Source organism: Solanum verrucosum, unplaced genomic scaffold (genome assembly GCF_900185275.1).
Source record: "Solanum verrucosum unplaced genomic scaffold, falcon-dt-bn FXZP01000275.1, whole genome shotgun sequence".
Classification (NCBI taxonomy): domain Eukaryota; kingdom Viridiplantae; phylum Streptophyta; class Magnoliopsida; order Solanales; family Solanaceae; genus Solanum; species Solanum verrucosum.
Window position 1 is genome coordinate 506,945 of NW_026020738.1, and position 16,507 is coordinate 523,451.

The window sequence follows — 16,507 nt, forward strand, 5'->3', positions numbered from 1 at the left end:
AGGAGGCATAACGAGTGGATTCGTTTTTTTTATCTTTGTCATGGAATTTTTTTGACGTCTGACAATATTCTTACCCTTCATTAGTAGAATAAAATAAACTTTGTTGATAAACTAATTTCATGAAATGATACGTATAAGAGATAAAATACCATGATATGTATACACATATATTCTTCGCCCAATATAAATTAATTAAATCTCTTACCTTATTCTTCCTTTCTTGATAGTGCATCTGCTACTTTGTTCTCAACTTCTTTCTTATATTGAACCTCATAATCAAGGCCTAGTAACTTAGTGAGCGCTTTCTGCTGTAATTCTAAAGTAACCTTTTGTTCTATCAAATATTTCAAGCTATGATAGTTCGAACCACAACATGCTTGAACTTAAGTTAGTGCCTCCGCTTACCCACAACATTTAGCAAGGCCATGTATTCCTTTTCAAAGATAGATTTTCCCCTATACTTAGGTGCTAGTACTTTACTGAAATAAGTTATCAGTGTTCTTTCTTGCATAAGGACAACCCAAATGCCACTATGACTAATACCGGTGTTGAGGACATAATAGATTTGAGAGCTGTAAATGCCAAATCAGCCTCATCATTCCATTTGAAAGCATCCCTTTTAGTGGATTAGTGATAGACTTGAAAAATGTAACATAACCAACTACTGTCACGCCCCGAGCTACCCCCAAGACGCGGACACGGGACCTAGGACCACAAGTGATCCCAAGCTAACCCTGCTGGCATGATCATGAGCATACTAAAGAAAATAAACTGATGCGGAAGCTAATTCATAATTAAATCTGAAGAGATGAGGAATATCCATATGCTATAACTGAATATATCAAATCTGAGAGTTTAATACAAAAGAAATATCAAACTCAAGATACTAAGCTGAATCTAACTATGTCTGAAATAAGCCTCTAAACTGACTAGAAATGTTGGGACATGCCCCAACTAGGTCTAGCAAAACTGAAACTAAAGAATAAAACACTGAAAAGAAACTCATGACTATTGTCCCCGAAGAATGAGGACTCACCAACTGATTCTGCTGAACTGAAGATCAGGAATCGATCTAAGCGTGATCTGGATGCTGAGAACCTGAACCTACATCACGAGAAGATGTAGCGCACGTATGCGTCAGTACTTGAAAGGTACTGAGCATGTAGGATAGAGTAAAGCTGAAAGAACATATAACTGAACAAAACAATAAAGCAATGAAATAATCTGAACATGATATAAATACTGAATACTGAGCTAACTGAATGCAATGACCAATTTATAACATGCTTTCTGAATACTGAATGAACTGTAAATGTGGTCAATGCAATAGAATCTGACTGAACTATGGGAGCTACTAATAACCGACATAAAACCACATGAGCTAAATGTGGAGTCCGATGTATACGCCCCATCGAGAGGACCCAATATACCCTGCCAGAGGTATAAAGGCATGCTGGCGTGATCACTAAACTGATGTTGCCCACAGAGGGGACTTACACCTACGTGGCTCGTAGTTCTGGGACTATATGGGTACGCTGAAACCCTAGTCCAACTCGGTATTATGCTACTCCCAATGAATTAAGTGGTTAACTAGTTATGACTGAATTTCTGTAAATACTGGATAGCTCGAACTGAACATGCAAACTGAGAATGCAACAATTAATCTGATAATGATGCATTCATAAACTGAGGCATGTAAAACTGAATACTGAAATATCTGACCTAGCATGTGTAATTCAAGAACTAAAGAAATACATAGCTAGGGTTCTGAAATTCATGCGATAAACTGAGCAATAACATGATAATCTGATTTGGAACATTTAAATAACTAATTCATGATGGTCTGTTGAAATTCTAGAAACCCTAGGTCTGTTCATAATCATGGAATCAAGAATCTGACTGAATTCTAGGAACCTAATGGGCGAAAGGAGCCCACTAGTGAAATCCCACATACCTGGTGACGAATTCCACGGAGAAATCTTTCGATTTCGAGGCTGGAACTGAAGGAAACTTGTTGCGTTCTTGAACTAGGGTTCTTGACCTTTTTCTCCCTTCTTGCTTCTAATTTTCTAAGTTTTGATTAATGAATTGACTTAGGTAAGTTCTAGTTATGTTTCTAGGTTTAAACTGATTAAAATCTCATGATTTAGGGTCTAAACGACGTAACTTAGGGGTTAAACGAAATAGGAAAAGACCAAAAGACCCCTGAATTAACTGTTGTCGGAGTGATCGACGGAATGGACTGACGGTCCGTCAATCAATCGACGGTCCGTCGATTGGGTCCGTAGATGGAGTCTGCCCGACAGGGCTTCACTAAAACGGGCATAACTTTTTACTCGGAGGTCAGAATTTAGCAAACTCTGTGGCGTTGGAAAGATAATTCAATTATCTATCTAACCATAGGTCATGGGACACATAATTCATTTTGTGCTAAAAGATATGACCATCTAAAGTTGACCCATCAGAATTTTCAGCTAACTGACTGCTATCCTTTGATCTACGGTCAGACCTACGGACCGTGGATCGAACGACGGTCCGTGCTGGTCAACCGTAGTTCATGTCAGAGGCTGGGTAAGGAGGTCTTGATCCACGGACACAAACCACGGACCGTGGTCTGATCTACAGACCGTGGGTCTGTCCGTGAGTCGAGACTTAACCAATTTTCTGAGCTGACTGGGGAGGGGTTGCAGTGGCGAACCACGGACCACCAGCACGGGCCGTGGTCTGACCTATGGTCCGTGGATGGTGACCGTAAGTTGCACCTGCAACTTCTCAAAATATGCATTTTTGTTTATTTTGAATACGGGGTGTTACATTATCTCCCCCTTGGGACCATTCGTCCTCGAATGAAGACTAAACTAGCTGAAATGGAGGGAGAGGGCTGCAATCCCTACCACTGAACACTGAGAACTGAATTTCTGACTGAACTGAGTTCCAAGGACATGCAAATACGCTGAAAATGCAAGTACAAACTGAAGAAACATGATTCTAAGACTGAATTTTCGCATGAATGACTGGAAAACTGAAGAGGAACTATTACCTCAAGTTGGAATGGAATCGGAAGGAAAGAGGTGAGGATACTTGGACTTCATGGCTGCTTCTGCTTCCCAAGTAGCTCCCTCTACTGACTGACTCCTCCACAAAACCTTGACTGAAGCGACTTCTTTATTCCTCAACCTTCTAACCTAACGATCGAGAATCTCAACTGGTACATCCTCATAAGAAAGGCTATCTTTCACGGCCACACTCTCTAATGGCACTATGGATGCTGGATCACCCACACACTTCTTCAGAAGAGAGATGTGAAAGACTGGATGCACTGCTGCTAAGTCTGCTGGCAACTCTAACTCATAAGCCACTTTACCAATCCTTTTCAGGATCCGGTAAGGGCCTACATATCTGGGATTGAGCTTCCCTTTCTTGCCAAATCTCATCACCCCTTTCATAGGTGACACTTTCAAGAAAACCCAATCATCAACTTGGAACTCTTGTTCCCTTCTTCTCACATCTGCATAAGACTTCTGGCGACTCTGGGCAGTCTTAAGTCTATCTCTAATGAGTTGCACTTTCTCCATAGCATCAAGGACCGAATCTGGTCCTATCAAGGCTGCTTCACCTACTTCAAACCAACCAACTGGAGATCTACATCTACGCCCATATAATGCCTCATAAGGGGCCATCTGAATGCTGGAATGGTAACTATTGTTGTAGGCGAACTCAAAAGAGGAAGGTGATCATCCCAACTACCCTTGAAGTCGATCACACAAGCTCTCAACATGTCCTCTAAGGTCTGAATGGTACGCTCTGCCTGACCATCCGTCTGCGGATGAAATGTTGTGCTAAGATTAACCTGAGTACCAAGACCTTTCTGAAATGACTTCCAAAATGAGATGTAAACTGAGGACCTCTATCTGAGATGATAGACAAAGGAACTCCATGCAACCTCACAATCTCATTAATGTAAAGCTTGGCGTAATCCTCCGCCGAATCTGTAGTCTTGACCGCCAAAAAGAGAGAAGACTTAGTAACCCTATCAACAATCACCCAAATGGAGTCATGTTGTCTGCGAGTACGAGGTAAACCTGTGATGAAGTCCATGTTGATGACTTCCCACTTCCAAGTAGGAATGTCAATCTCTTGAGTCATACCTCCTGGTTTCTGATGTTCTACCTTGACTTGCTGGCAATTGGGGCACTTAGCCACAAAATCTGCTATATCTCTTTTCATACCATTCCACCAATAGACTTCCCGCAGATCGCGATACATCTTAGTGGCGCCTGGATGAATAGAATATCTGGAATTATGGGATTCTGCAGAATATGCTATCTCAATTCACCCACATCAGGAACACACAATCTACCTTGATAGCGAAGTACACCATCTCCCCCTTGGGAGAAAACCTCCACTCTCTGATTGTGGACTGCACCCTTAAGTTCAAGCAAGATTGGATCACTATCTTGCTTTTCCTTAACCTCTACTACCAAAGAAGATTCTGCCCCATTCTGAACTGTTACACTACCATCTGATATGCTCATAAGACGAACTCCTAGGCGAGCAAGTCTATGAACATCCTTTGCTAGCTCTTTTCTTTCTTCCTCAACATGTGCTACACTACCCATAGATAGTCTGCTAAGGGCATCTGCTACTACATTTGCCTTACCAGGATGGTAATGCACACTCATATCATAATCTTTGAGGAACTCTAGCCATCTTCTCTGGCGAAGATTCAGCTTTTCTGGGTGAATACATACTGGAGGCTCTTATGGTCTGTGAACACATCTACATGAACACCATACAAGTAATGTCTCCAAATCTTAAGTGCAAACACCACTGCTGCTAGCTCGAGGTAATGAGTTGGATAATTCTTCTCATGTACCTTAAGCTGTCTAGAAGCATAAGCTATAACCTTACCTCGCTGCATCAACACACAACCTAGGCCGACTCTAGATGCATCACAATAGATCACATAATCATCTGAACCCTCTAGTAGAATCAAGACATGAGCTGTAGTCATCCTAGTTTTCAGTTCTGCAAAGCTTTTCTCACAATCATCTGACCACTGAAACTTAACCTTTTTCTGAGTTAACTTAGTCAATGGAGAGGCTATGGATGAAAATCCTTCCAAAAACCGTCTGTAATAGCCTGCTAGACCCAATAAACTTCTGATATCTGTAGCAGAGGTAGGTCTAGGGCCATTGTTTCACTGCTTCTATCTTCTGGGAATCTACTGAATTCCTTCACTAGACACAATATGCCCAAGGTAGGTAACTGATTGTAACCAAAACTCACACTTACTAAATTTTGCAAATAACTGGCGATCTTTGAGAGTTTGCAGAACAACTCTCAAATGACTCGCATGTTCTTCCTCATTCCTAGAGTAAATGAGGATATCATCAATAAAGACGATAACGAACAAGTCCAAGTACTGCTTGAACACTTGTTCATCAAATCCATGAAAGCTGCAGGAGCATTGGTTAGTCCAAATGACATAACTACAAATTCATAATGACCATACCGAGTTCTGAAGGCTGTCTTCGGAATGTCACTATCTCTGACTCTAAGCTGATGATAACCTGATCTGAGATCTATCTTTGAGAAATGACTAGCACCCTGAAGTTGGTCAAACAAGTCATCAATCCTGGGGATGAGATACTTATTCTTGATTGTGACTTTGTTCAACTGCCTATAGTCAATGCACATTCTGAGAGAACCATCTTTCTTCTTCACGAACAACACTGGTGCACCCCATGGCGAAATACTAGGTCTGATGAAGCCCTTATCTAGAAGGTCTTTCAACTGCTCTTTCAATTCCTTAAGCTCAGCTGGAGCCATTCTGTAAGGAGGGATAGAGATAGGCTGGGTATCTGGAAGGAGATCAATTCCAAAGTCGATTTCCCTTTCGGGAGGAACTCCGGGAAGATCTTCTGGGAACACTTCTGGAAAATCACTGACTACAGGAACTGACTCAAGAGTTGGGGTTTCGGAACTAGAATCCTTAACCCGAACTAGATGATAGAGATAACCCTTAGAGATCATCTTTCTGGCCTTAAGGTAAGAAATGAATCGACCCATAGGCGCTAAGCTACTACCCTTCATTCTAGGATTGGTTCGTCTGGAAACTGAAAACGAACAATCCTAGTTCTACAATCAACTGAGGCATAACATGAATGTAACCAATCCATGCCTAGAATGACATCGAAGTCTACCATTTCTAACTCTACAAGATCTGCTGAGGTGACTTTCTGAGAGACTGTGACAGGGCAATTTCTGTATACCCGTCTTGCTATAACTGGGTCACCGACTGGAGTAGAGACTGAGAAAGGTTCTGAAAGAGTTTCTGGACTAACACTGAATTGGACTGCTATATAAGGAGTTACAAAAGACAAAGTAGCCTCTGGATCTAACAATGCATAAACATCAAGATCAAAGACTCGTAACTACCAGTGACTACATCAGGGAATCTTCCTGATCTTGACGAGCCTGAAGAGCATAAAGCCTGTTTTGGCGCTGTCCGCCACCAGTACCAGAAGAGTTACCCTGCTGAGTCGGGCGACCTGCTGGTGCTGCTGAAGTTGTAGACTGAGCTCTACCATTATTTCCTCCTTGACCTTGTCTTGAAGGGCAATCCTTCAATCTATGACCAGACTGGCCACACCCAAAGCATCCTTCCTTACCTGCAAGGCACTCGCCCGGATGGTTCCTACTACATTTCGGGCAAGTTGGGTAGGTTTTGGTGCCTGAAACACTACCTTGAGACTTAGAGCCTGACGCCCTACCTTTCTGATCATTACGGAACCTGGGGGATGGAACACTAGCTGATGAAGGGGCTGGAGTCGAAGACTTCTGCTGAAAATGCGAGCGATTTCCACCACCCGATTTCTGTTGGGAATACTCGTAGTTACCTGTTCTTGCTTTCTTAGTCTCCTTAGCCTTTCCCTAAGCTTATCACCCTCAACCTGCTGAGCATGAGTCATGAGCCTAGAGATATTCATGTCTCCCAACAACATAGCATTCCTGCACTCTGTTTTCACTAAGTCTGACACTCCATAGAGAAACTTATTCATCTGAGCCCTGGAATCAGCAACCATGTGAGGAGCATACCTGGAGAGTTGGTTAAACTTGAGCCCATACTCTTGGACAGTCATGTTACCCTGCCTTAAGTTCATAAATTCCTGGGCCCTTGCTTCTCTCAACTCTATAGGGAAAAACCTGTCTAGAAAGGTTTCGCTGAAACATTCCCAAGTAATAGGAGCAACATCTGTACCCCTGTTCTCCTTCCACTGAGTATACCAGATATGAGCTACATCCTTAAGTTGGTAAGATGCTAACTCAACCCGATCATTCCCAGTGACCTGCATCACCTCAAAGATCTTCTTGATCTCATCTAAGAAATTCTGGGGATCTTCACCAGTCTGCGATCCTAAGAACTTTGGAGGATTCATCCTAACAAAGTCACGGACCCTTGCTGCTGCTGATCCACCATTTGCATTCACAAGAGCTTGAACTTGCTGATTGTTCTGGTTAGCGACACTCTGAGCCAACATCTGAATGGCATTCCTGAATTCAGCATTTGAGACTTCTTGATCTGGAACTGGAGGAGCAGCGTTTGCGTTCCTGGCATTCGCATTCCTAGCATAAGCTCTACGAGGAGGCATGATCACTGAAACGTAGAACGTCGAGTTAGAATGGAATTTAGATCATACCTTAAGCACGATAAGAGTAACAAGAAAATGAAGATTTCCTAAAACACTTTGTAGCCTCCCTCTCATTAGATGTGGTGCGCACTACACACCCATGAAAAGGACGCTACCTAGTGCAGCTTTTCAGACATCCTAAGACACTTAAACCTAATGCTCTGATACCAAGTTTGTCACTCCCCGAGCTACCCCCAAGACGCGGACACGGGACCTAGGACCACAAGTGATCCCAAGCTAACCTTGCTGGCATGATCATGAGCATACTAAAGAAAATAAACTGATGCGGAAGCTAATTCATAATTAAATCTGAAGAGATGAGGAATATCCATATGCTATAACTGAATATATCAAATCTGAGAGTTTAATACAAAAGAAATATCAAACTCAAGATACTAAGCTGAATCTAACTATGCCTGAAATAAGCCTCTAAACTGACTAGAAATGTTGGGACATGCCCCAACTAGGTCTAGCAAAACTGAAACTAAAGACTAAAACACTGAAAAGAAACTCATGACTATTGTCCCCGAAGAATGAGGACTCACCAACTGATTCTGCTGAACTGAAGATCAGGAATCGATCTAAGCGTGATCTGGATGCTGAGAACCTGAACCTACATCACGAGAAGATGTAGCGCACGTATGCGTCAGTACTTGAAAGGTACTGAGCATGTAGGATAGAGTAAAGCTGAAAGAACATATAACTGAACAAAGCAATAAAGCAATGAAATAATCTGAACATGATATATATACTGAATACTGAGCTAACTGAATGCAATGACCAATTTATAACATGCTTTCTGAATACTGAATGAACTGTAAATGTGGTCAATGCAATAGAATCTGACTGAACTATGGGAGCTACTAATAACCGACATAAAACCACATGAGCTAAATGTGGAGTCCGATGTATACGCCCCATCGAGAGGACCCAATATACCCTGCCAGAGGTATAAAGGCATGCTGGCGTGATCACTAAACTAATGTTGCCCACAGAGGGGACTTACACCTACGTGGCTCGTAGTTCTGGGACTATATGGGTACGCTGAAACCCTAGTCCAACTCGGTATTATGCTACTCCCAATGAATTAAGTGGTTAACTAGTTATGACTGAATTTCTGTAAATACTGGATAGCTTGAACTGAACATGCAAACTGAGAATGCAATAATTAATCTGATAATGATGCATTCATAAACTGAGGCATGTAAAACTGAATACTGAAATATCTGACCTAGCATGTGTAATTCAAGAACTAAAGAAATACATAGCTAGGGTTCTGAAATTCATGCGATAAACTGAGCAATAACATGATAATTTGATTTGGAACATTTAAATAACTAATTCATGATGATCTGTTGAAATTCTAGAAACCCTAGGTCTGTTTATAATCATGGAATCAAGAATCTGACTGAATTCTAGGGACCTAATGGGCGAAAGGAACCCACTAGTGAAATCCCACATACCTGGTGACGAATTCCACGGAGAAATCTTTCGATTTCGGGGCTGGAACCGAAGGAAACTTGTTGCGTTCTTGAACTAGGGTTCTTGAACTTTTTCTCCCTTCTTGCTTCTAATTTTCTAAGTTTTGATTAATGAATTGACTTAGGTAAGTTCTAGTTATGTTTCTAGGTGTAAACTGATTAAAATCTCATGATTTAGGGTCTAAACGACGTATCTTAGGGGTTAAACGAAATAGGAAAAGACCAAAAGACCCATGAATTAACTGCTGTCGGAGTGATCGACGGAATGGACTGACGGTCCGTCAATCAATTGACGGTCCGTCAATCAATCGACGGTCCGTTGATTGGGTCCGTAGATGGAGTCTGCCCGACAGGGCTTCACTAAAAAGGGCATAACTTTTTACTCGGAGGTCGGAATTTAGCAAACTCGGTGGCGTTGGAAAGATAATTAAATTATCTATCTAACCATAGGTCATGGGACACATAATTCATTTTGTGATAAAAGTTATGACCATCTGAAGTTGACCCATCAGAATTTTCAGCTAACTGGCTGCTATCGTTTGATCTACGGTCAGACCTACGGACCGTGGATCGAACGACGGTCCGTGCTGGTCAACCATAGTTCATATCAGAGGCTGGGTAAGGAGGTCTTGATCCACGGACACAGACCACGGACCGTGGTCTGATCTACGGACCGTGGGTCTGTCCGTGAGTCGAGACTTAACCAATTTTCTGAGCTGACTGGGGAGGGGTTGCAGTGGCGAACCACGGACCACCAGCACGGGCCGTGGTCTGACCTACGGTCCATGGATGGTGACCGTAAGTTGCACCTGCAACTTCTCAAAATCTGCATTTTTGTCTATTTTGAATACGGGGTGTTACAACTACATACTTCTTTAAATACCCTGTCAACCCCTAAAACCCTCTAAGACCTTTCAAGGACTTAGGAGTAGGTCAGTCCACCATTGCTTGTATTTTAGAAGGATCGGTAGTCACTCTTTCTCCAGTAATAACATGACCTAGGTACTCAACCTCAGGTTGTCCAAAAGAACATTTAGATTTTTTATCATACAAAGAGGCCTCGCCTCGGGTGTGGGGGTAGAGGGCCCTCGCCTCAGGGGTGGGGGTGGATTTGGGGGGTGGGGGTAAAAGGCCTTTGCCTCGGTGGTGGGGTGGGGTGGGGGCAAGACGCCCTCACCTCGGGGGTAGGATGAGGCCTTATCTTCATTCAGCACCAGGAAGTCATCATCATCGGCATCGCTCAGTAAAGCCTTATCTTCATTTAGCACTGAAAGTCATTATCATCGTCATTGCCTAATGATGCCTTATTTTCATTCAATAATGAAAATTCATCATCATCGTCATCACCCAGTGAGGCTTTATTTTCATTAAGCACCGTAAAGTCATTATCATCGTAATTTCCTAGTGAGGCCTTATTTTCATTCAGCACTAGAAATTCATCATCATTGCCATTTTCCAGTGAGGCATTATCTACATTCAGCACCAGGAAGTCATCATTATCGCCATTGCCTAGTGAGACCTTATCTTCATTCAACACTAGGAAGTCATAATCATCGTCATCGACTAGTGAGACCTTATCTTCATTCAACACCTGAAGTCATCATCATCGTCATTACCTAGTGAGGCGCCATTTTCATGGGCTAATACACACAAAAAATTGAATTTTTTTGTTAATTCCTAAAAGTGAGTTTGTAAATACATAGGCGTTTAAAATGGTGTGAATATACGTGGTGGTTCCCAACTCATTACAGAGGTCTTAAAAAAGTTTTTTTAGAAAGAAATTTTGGGTGCTCCAGGGGTTCCAAATTCATGGCTAATACATACGAAAAATTGAGAGATTTTTGGTAATTTCTAAAAAAGGATCTGTAAACGCGAAAATAGATGTTAAAAAATGGAGTGAGTATACATGGTGGTTCCCCAACTTATTACGGAGGTTTTCATAAAGTTTTTTGAAAAAAAATTGGGGTGCTCAGGGGCGCCAAATCTATTGGATAATACACACAAAGATTCGAGGAATTTGGTAATTCCTAAAAAAGGGTTTGTAAATGCATAAATAGGCGTTAAAAATGGTGTGAGTATACGTGCTGGTTCCCCAACTCATTACTTATGTCCTTATTAAGATTTTTATGGAAAAAAAAATTGGGTGCTCCGGAGCACCAAATTCATGGGCTAAATAAATTGACTTCGTCTCTTTTTCATTAAATAAATTAAAAAAATACTTCATTCATCCTTATTAATTCACCGATATGTGTACATATATAAATTATAATATAAGTAATTTAGTATATGTATTCATTAATTTAGTATACGTGTATAAGTAATTTAGTATATGCATGGACGTATATAAGTAATTTAGTATATGTATTGAGTAAGAGTTTCACCTATAATACTATTCCAATCATGCTATTAGCTAATTAAATTTTTTACCGATGTTAAAGCATGCAATTTTTTATGATGTTATGAAGTTCAAAAAAGAATTATATATATACAATTTGTATCTATTCTTACGATATTGACTAATGTCTACTTTAATTTAATGAATTTCAATAAACACATTTAATTCACATCCTTTAGTGCAAGTGGAGAATCTGATTTGATAATAATAAATACTTTATAAGAATTTCAGTACGCACAATAATATATTTTCCTTTTCAAGATAGTTTTTTGATAAATTTATATAATGCAATTGAGATTTATAATGCACAAATAAACTCTTGAATTATTTTATTGATTTCCTTAATTTATTTTGATATAATAGATTTATTCTAAATACAAGATATTTAGAATTAAATTTAAATTTAAATTTAAAAAAGAAAAGAATAAATAAATAAATAATAAATAAAATCAATAGAGTAAAAAGAGTAAAGCAATCAAAAGAAGAAGAAGAAGTTTAAATGTAAGGCATGCAATATTTTTTTAAATTTTTTTTACATGTATTAATTTAGTTAAAATATAAAGCAAAGAAAACAAAGAAATGTTTATTTAAAATTAAAAAGAAAAGAAAAAATATAAATAAATTAAAAATAAATAAAATAAAAAATTATACACTCGACACATGTATATCACTATTAATACTTGAATTGGGTCTTGGCTCCATGTCAGCATAAAATGAGCATGAAAACTAATAAATTAGTCTAGAGGAGGGGGGGGGGGGGTGAGGTAATAGGATCCTACTTAAGTTTAAATATGTTGTTGGAATTTTGAATATAATTCGGGATGGTACTTGTGTTTTATCCCTCCTAAATATATATATATTTTTAATATGTAACTAATGTTTCTTAATATTATTTAATATTTAATAAATAAAATATGATAAAATTAAGTAAGTACATTAAAATATTTCCCTTTTTAACTTGAAATTTCAAATTTAACTAATTTTTTTTATTATTATTATTTAACTAATTTTATTGAGTGCATATCCTTTTTAAGTATTTGATAAAATTACTTTTATGATTATATTTTTTATTCATGCTACTTTCCATATACAATATGGTAAGAAATTTAATTTATTTTAAAATTTTCTTTTTGTATTAACTAATGTTTCTTCAAATTATATTTATATTTGATAATTAAAATATGATAAAATTAAGTAAGTATATTAAAATAGTTTTCTTGTTAACTAGAAGTTTCAAATTTCACTAATCTTATTGAGTGCATATCATCTTTAAGTATATGATAATTTAATTTTTTATAGTTAGATTCTTATTTATGTTACTTTCCATATATAATATGGTAAGAAATCTAATTTATTTATATTGGGGGAGAACTTATGTGTATAAATATCATGGGAATATATCATTTATAAGTACCATTTCTTGAAATTAGTTCACCAACGAAGTTTATGTTATTCTAGTAATGGAGGGTAATAAGACTATCGGACATCAAAAAATTTCCATGGAAAAAATAGAAAATGAAGCTGCTCGATATGCCTCATTTTTAGAACATCGATTGAGTTTATATAAGTTGGCTGGTGATCTCGTTCAACAACATGATGTTGATATAGGAATAGTTCTTTCTTCTCTGACGAATAAGCCTTGTTCATTTTTTCATCCAACTGTTGAAGTAGTTTCTCAGCGTTTGATGAATCCAAATGTAGAATTAGGTGACACAACAAAACTTGCTGCAACATGTGTTCGAAACAATGTGAATGAAATAGAATATAAACTAGCAGAGTTGAAAATTAGGGAAGATGTTGCAAGCAAGCAAAGCGTTATACTTGACCAAGCCAAAGAGATGAGAGAAATTGGTTGGTGGGAGGATGTAGAAAAACTCAAAACTGATGAGGTGATTCGGTTTGAAGCTTGGCTAGATGTTGCTGATTTTAACATGAAAAATCGTCTGAAACAATTGGAAAATGAAGTTGCATCTAATGCTTCATAAGTAGATTCATCTCCACATTAGTTTTTGAAATTTTATTATTTGTTCTGCTTTTATTTTTTAATTAATTTTATTTTCCTTTATATTGATGATGCTAGCTATTATATGTACTCTACAATGATATTTGTTATAAAATACTATTTCTATTTTTATTTTTTCTCTTACATGTTTGGTCTCATTTTTTTTATGTTTTGTTTTATAAGTATTTCAGGTAAAGTATATTACTCAATTTATTGTGTTTTTGCCTTTTTTGTGATATAAAATTTTAAAAAAAGTTATATGTTTAATTCTTACCGTCACTCATTGATAAAAAATTTTACATATATTTAATACTTAAAATATATAAATAAATAAATTACACTAAACATTAGACTTTTGAAGAATACATGGTCAATCATGTAAGAGAAAAAATATATTATTTTAATGAGAATAATATTATTTCATAATAAATATCATTGTAGAGTACATGTAACAACATCATCAATATAAAATCAAAAAGTTTGTAAAATAAGTTGAACCAATAATAGAATTTAAAAAATTAATGTAGAGATAAATCTATTTATGAAGCATTAGATGCAATTTTATCTTCAAATGTTCCCGAAGATATTTCATGTTAAAATCGGTAATTTTTAATCAAGCTTCAAGTTTAATTAACTCATTAGTCTTGAGTTTATAAATATCCTCCCACCCACCAATTTCTTTCATATGTTTCACTTGATCAAGTATAATTGTTTAATTGCTTGCAACATCTTCTCTAGTTTTAAACTCTACAGATTAATATTCGATTTCATTCACCTTATTTAGAACATGTGTCGCAACAAATTGTGTAATGTTATTTAATTCTATATTTGGATTCAAAAAACGGTGAGCAATTGCTTCAGTAGTTGGATGAAAAGATGAATAAGATTTATTCGTTGGAGAAGAAAGAACTATTCCTTTGTCAACATTGTGTTGTTGAATGAGTTCACCAACCACTTTATAGAAACTCAATCAGTGTTTCAAAATGAGGCATATCGAGCGGCTTTGTTTTATATTTTTTTCATGAAAATTTTTTGACGTCCGACAATATTCTTACCCTTCATTACTAGAATAAAATAAACTTTGTTGATAAACTAATTACATGAAATATAATACTTATAAGAGATAGAATACCATGATATTTATACACATATATTCTTCCCCCAATATAGATTAATTAAATCTCTCACCTTATTCTTCCTTTCTTGATAGTGCATCTGCTATTCTATTCTCAACTAGGGTTGGGCATAATATGGTTAAAATAAAAAAAATCCAATCGAACCGAATATTTTTAATTTCGGTTTTAATATCATATTTCAATATTTTGATTTTTCGGTTCGATTTTTAATTTTTTTGGCTGAAGAAAATCGATTATAACCGTAATAAACGAAATATATATTTCAATATATATATATATATATATATATATATATATATTCTTTAGTCTTTATATCCTATTAACTAATCAGTATTCAACCCATGCCCCATAGAAGAGAGAAATCCTAAACTAAAATCCCTAACGCCTACGCAGCTCATCCCTCAAGTCTCAACTCTCAACTCTCGTCAGTCACTCTCAGGCCAGCTGCTGCTCAGTTCTCGCAGGCGTCGCAACCCACAGCCCGCAGCCCGCAGCCCGCTACTCACCGGCCAGTGGTCACAGCCCGCAGCCGCTGCTCAGTTCTCGCAGGAGTCGCGCCTCGAAGGTACTAGTTTGTTTTCTCTGTGAATATACTGTATTACTAGTTTGTTTTAACCATTTGTTCGTAAATTTTATTGACTCGATTAATTTGAATCTGAATTTAAATTCATCAGCGGGATAGGCTGCAGGGATACAATGTTCTCCACCTAAAAGTTATCAAGACTCAAGCTTATTTGATATTTTGTAATGAAAATCTTAATTCCACTACTATTTCGCAACTATTCTTTTTCATGTTCCAATATACTCTGATTCATAATCTTTTTTTTTTTTATGCTAAATCAATAATGGAATCTAATAAACTTGTGGAAAACAACACGAGTAGCACTCTAGGAGCTCACATTAGAGTTTTTTTTTATTCATTGAATGTAACTATGTGATTATTTGTGTGATCTGTGAACTGTAAATTGTAATGTACTGCGTCTTTCTGTAATTAAGTTGCAACTCTGTTGACATTTGTGTTAAATGAGTATTCATGAAGTAGTGTTGAGTCATGAGTGTCTATCATCCTTAGAATCAGTTTTGTTTGAATATTTTAGTCAATGACATGGTAAGTTGCAAGTTGAATGCTTGTTGAAATTTGAAGGCAAAAGCCAAACTGTATGGCATAGATTGCTGGAGTTTGGAGATTATATCGTTGAGTGTTGATTGTTGTAGAAGTTAATGTTGATTGTTGTACAGTTAGTGATCATTTGAACAGCAGCACAGCCACCGCAGTCCACAGCCCACATGTGATGAGGTATTGAGGTGAAAACTTACCATTTGCACAAATTTGATATTTGAACAAGTAAAATGATGTCCTTTTGAGTTTAGTGATGGCCTAATTGGGCAGGCTGCAGGTCACTGCCTCACTGGTAGTCAATCACAACTCACAGGTCAAGTTGCAAATTTATATACAATGAGACAGACTTCCTGTAGGAAGTTGCAAATTTATATACAAGAATTTGGTGAATTTCTACCATTAATTTTTGACCTTCTATTGAACTGTCAATACATTTGCAAAGCCATAGAAATGGATGTGACTTATAAGAACATTAGAGGTTGAAGAAATTGAACAAAAGTGATTGAATTTTGAAAATGTACCACTGTTAATTAAATTTGGTTAACCAAACCAAACCGAAATTGTAATAACTGGACCGAACCGAATTTATTTCAGTTTGGTTTGGTTTCACATTTTTGCCAAACCATAAACCAAAATTTACAAACCGAACCGAACCGACCGAACGCCCAGCCCTAGTGGT

General features: G+C 37.6%; 2 protein-coding genes across 4 annotated transcripts in view; both read left to right on the top strand.

Annotated features, from left to right (window-relative positions):
* The window catches only part of LOC125812626 (probable 20S rRNA accumulation protein 4), a 77,536-nt gene that overhangs the window by 54,549 nt on the left and 6,480 nt on the right, over positions 1-16,507 (top strand). Inside the window, exon 1 of one of the 3 annotated variants that reach the window (XM_049492115.1) lies at positions 15,265-15,273. The exons of the other annotated variants lie outside the window; for them this stretch is intronic. The gene's annotated coding sequence lies outside the window, so the exon portion shown is untranslated. Of the gene's footprint in view, positions 1-15,264; positions 15,274-16,507 lie in introns of those variants that run through there. 3 annotated transcript variants of the gene reach the window in all.
* On the top strand, positions 13,031-13,555 carry LOC125812674 (uncharacterized). Its single transcript, XM_049492164.1, has one exon. The coding sequence runs from the start codon at positions 13,031-13,033 to the stop codon at positions 13,553-13,555; it is 525 nt and encodes a 174-aa protein (XP_049348121.1).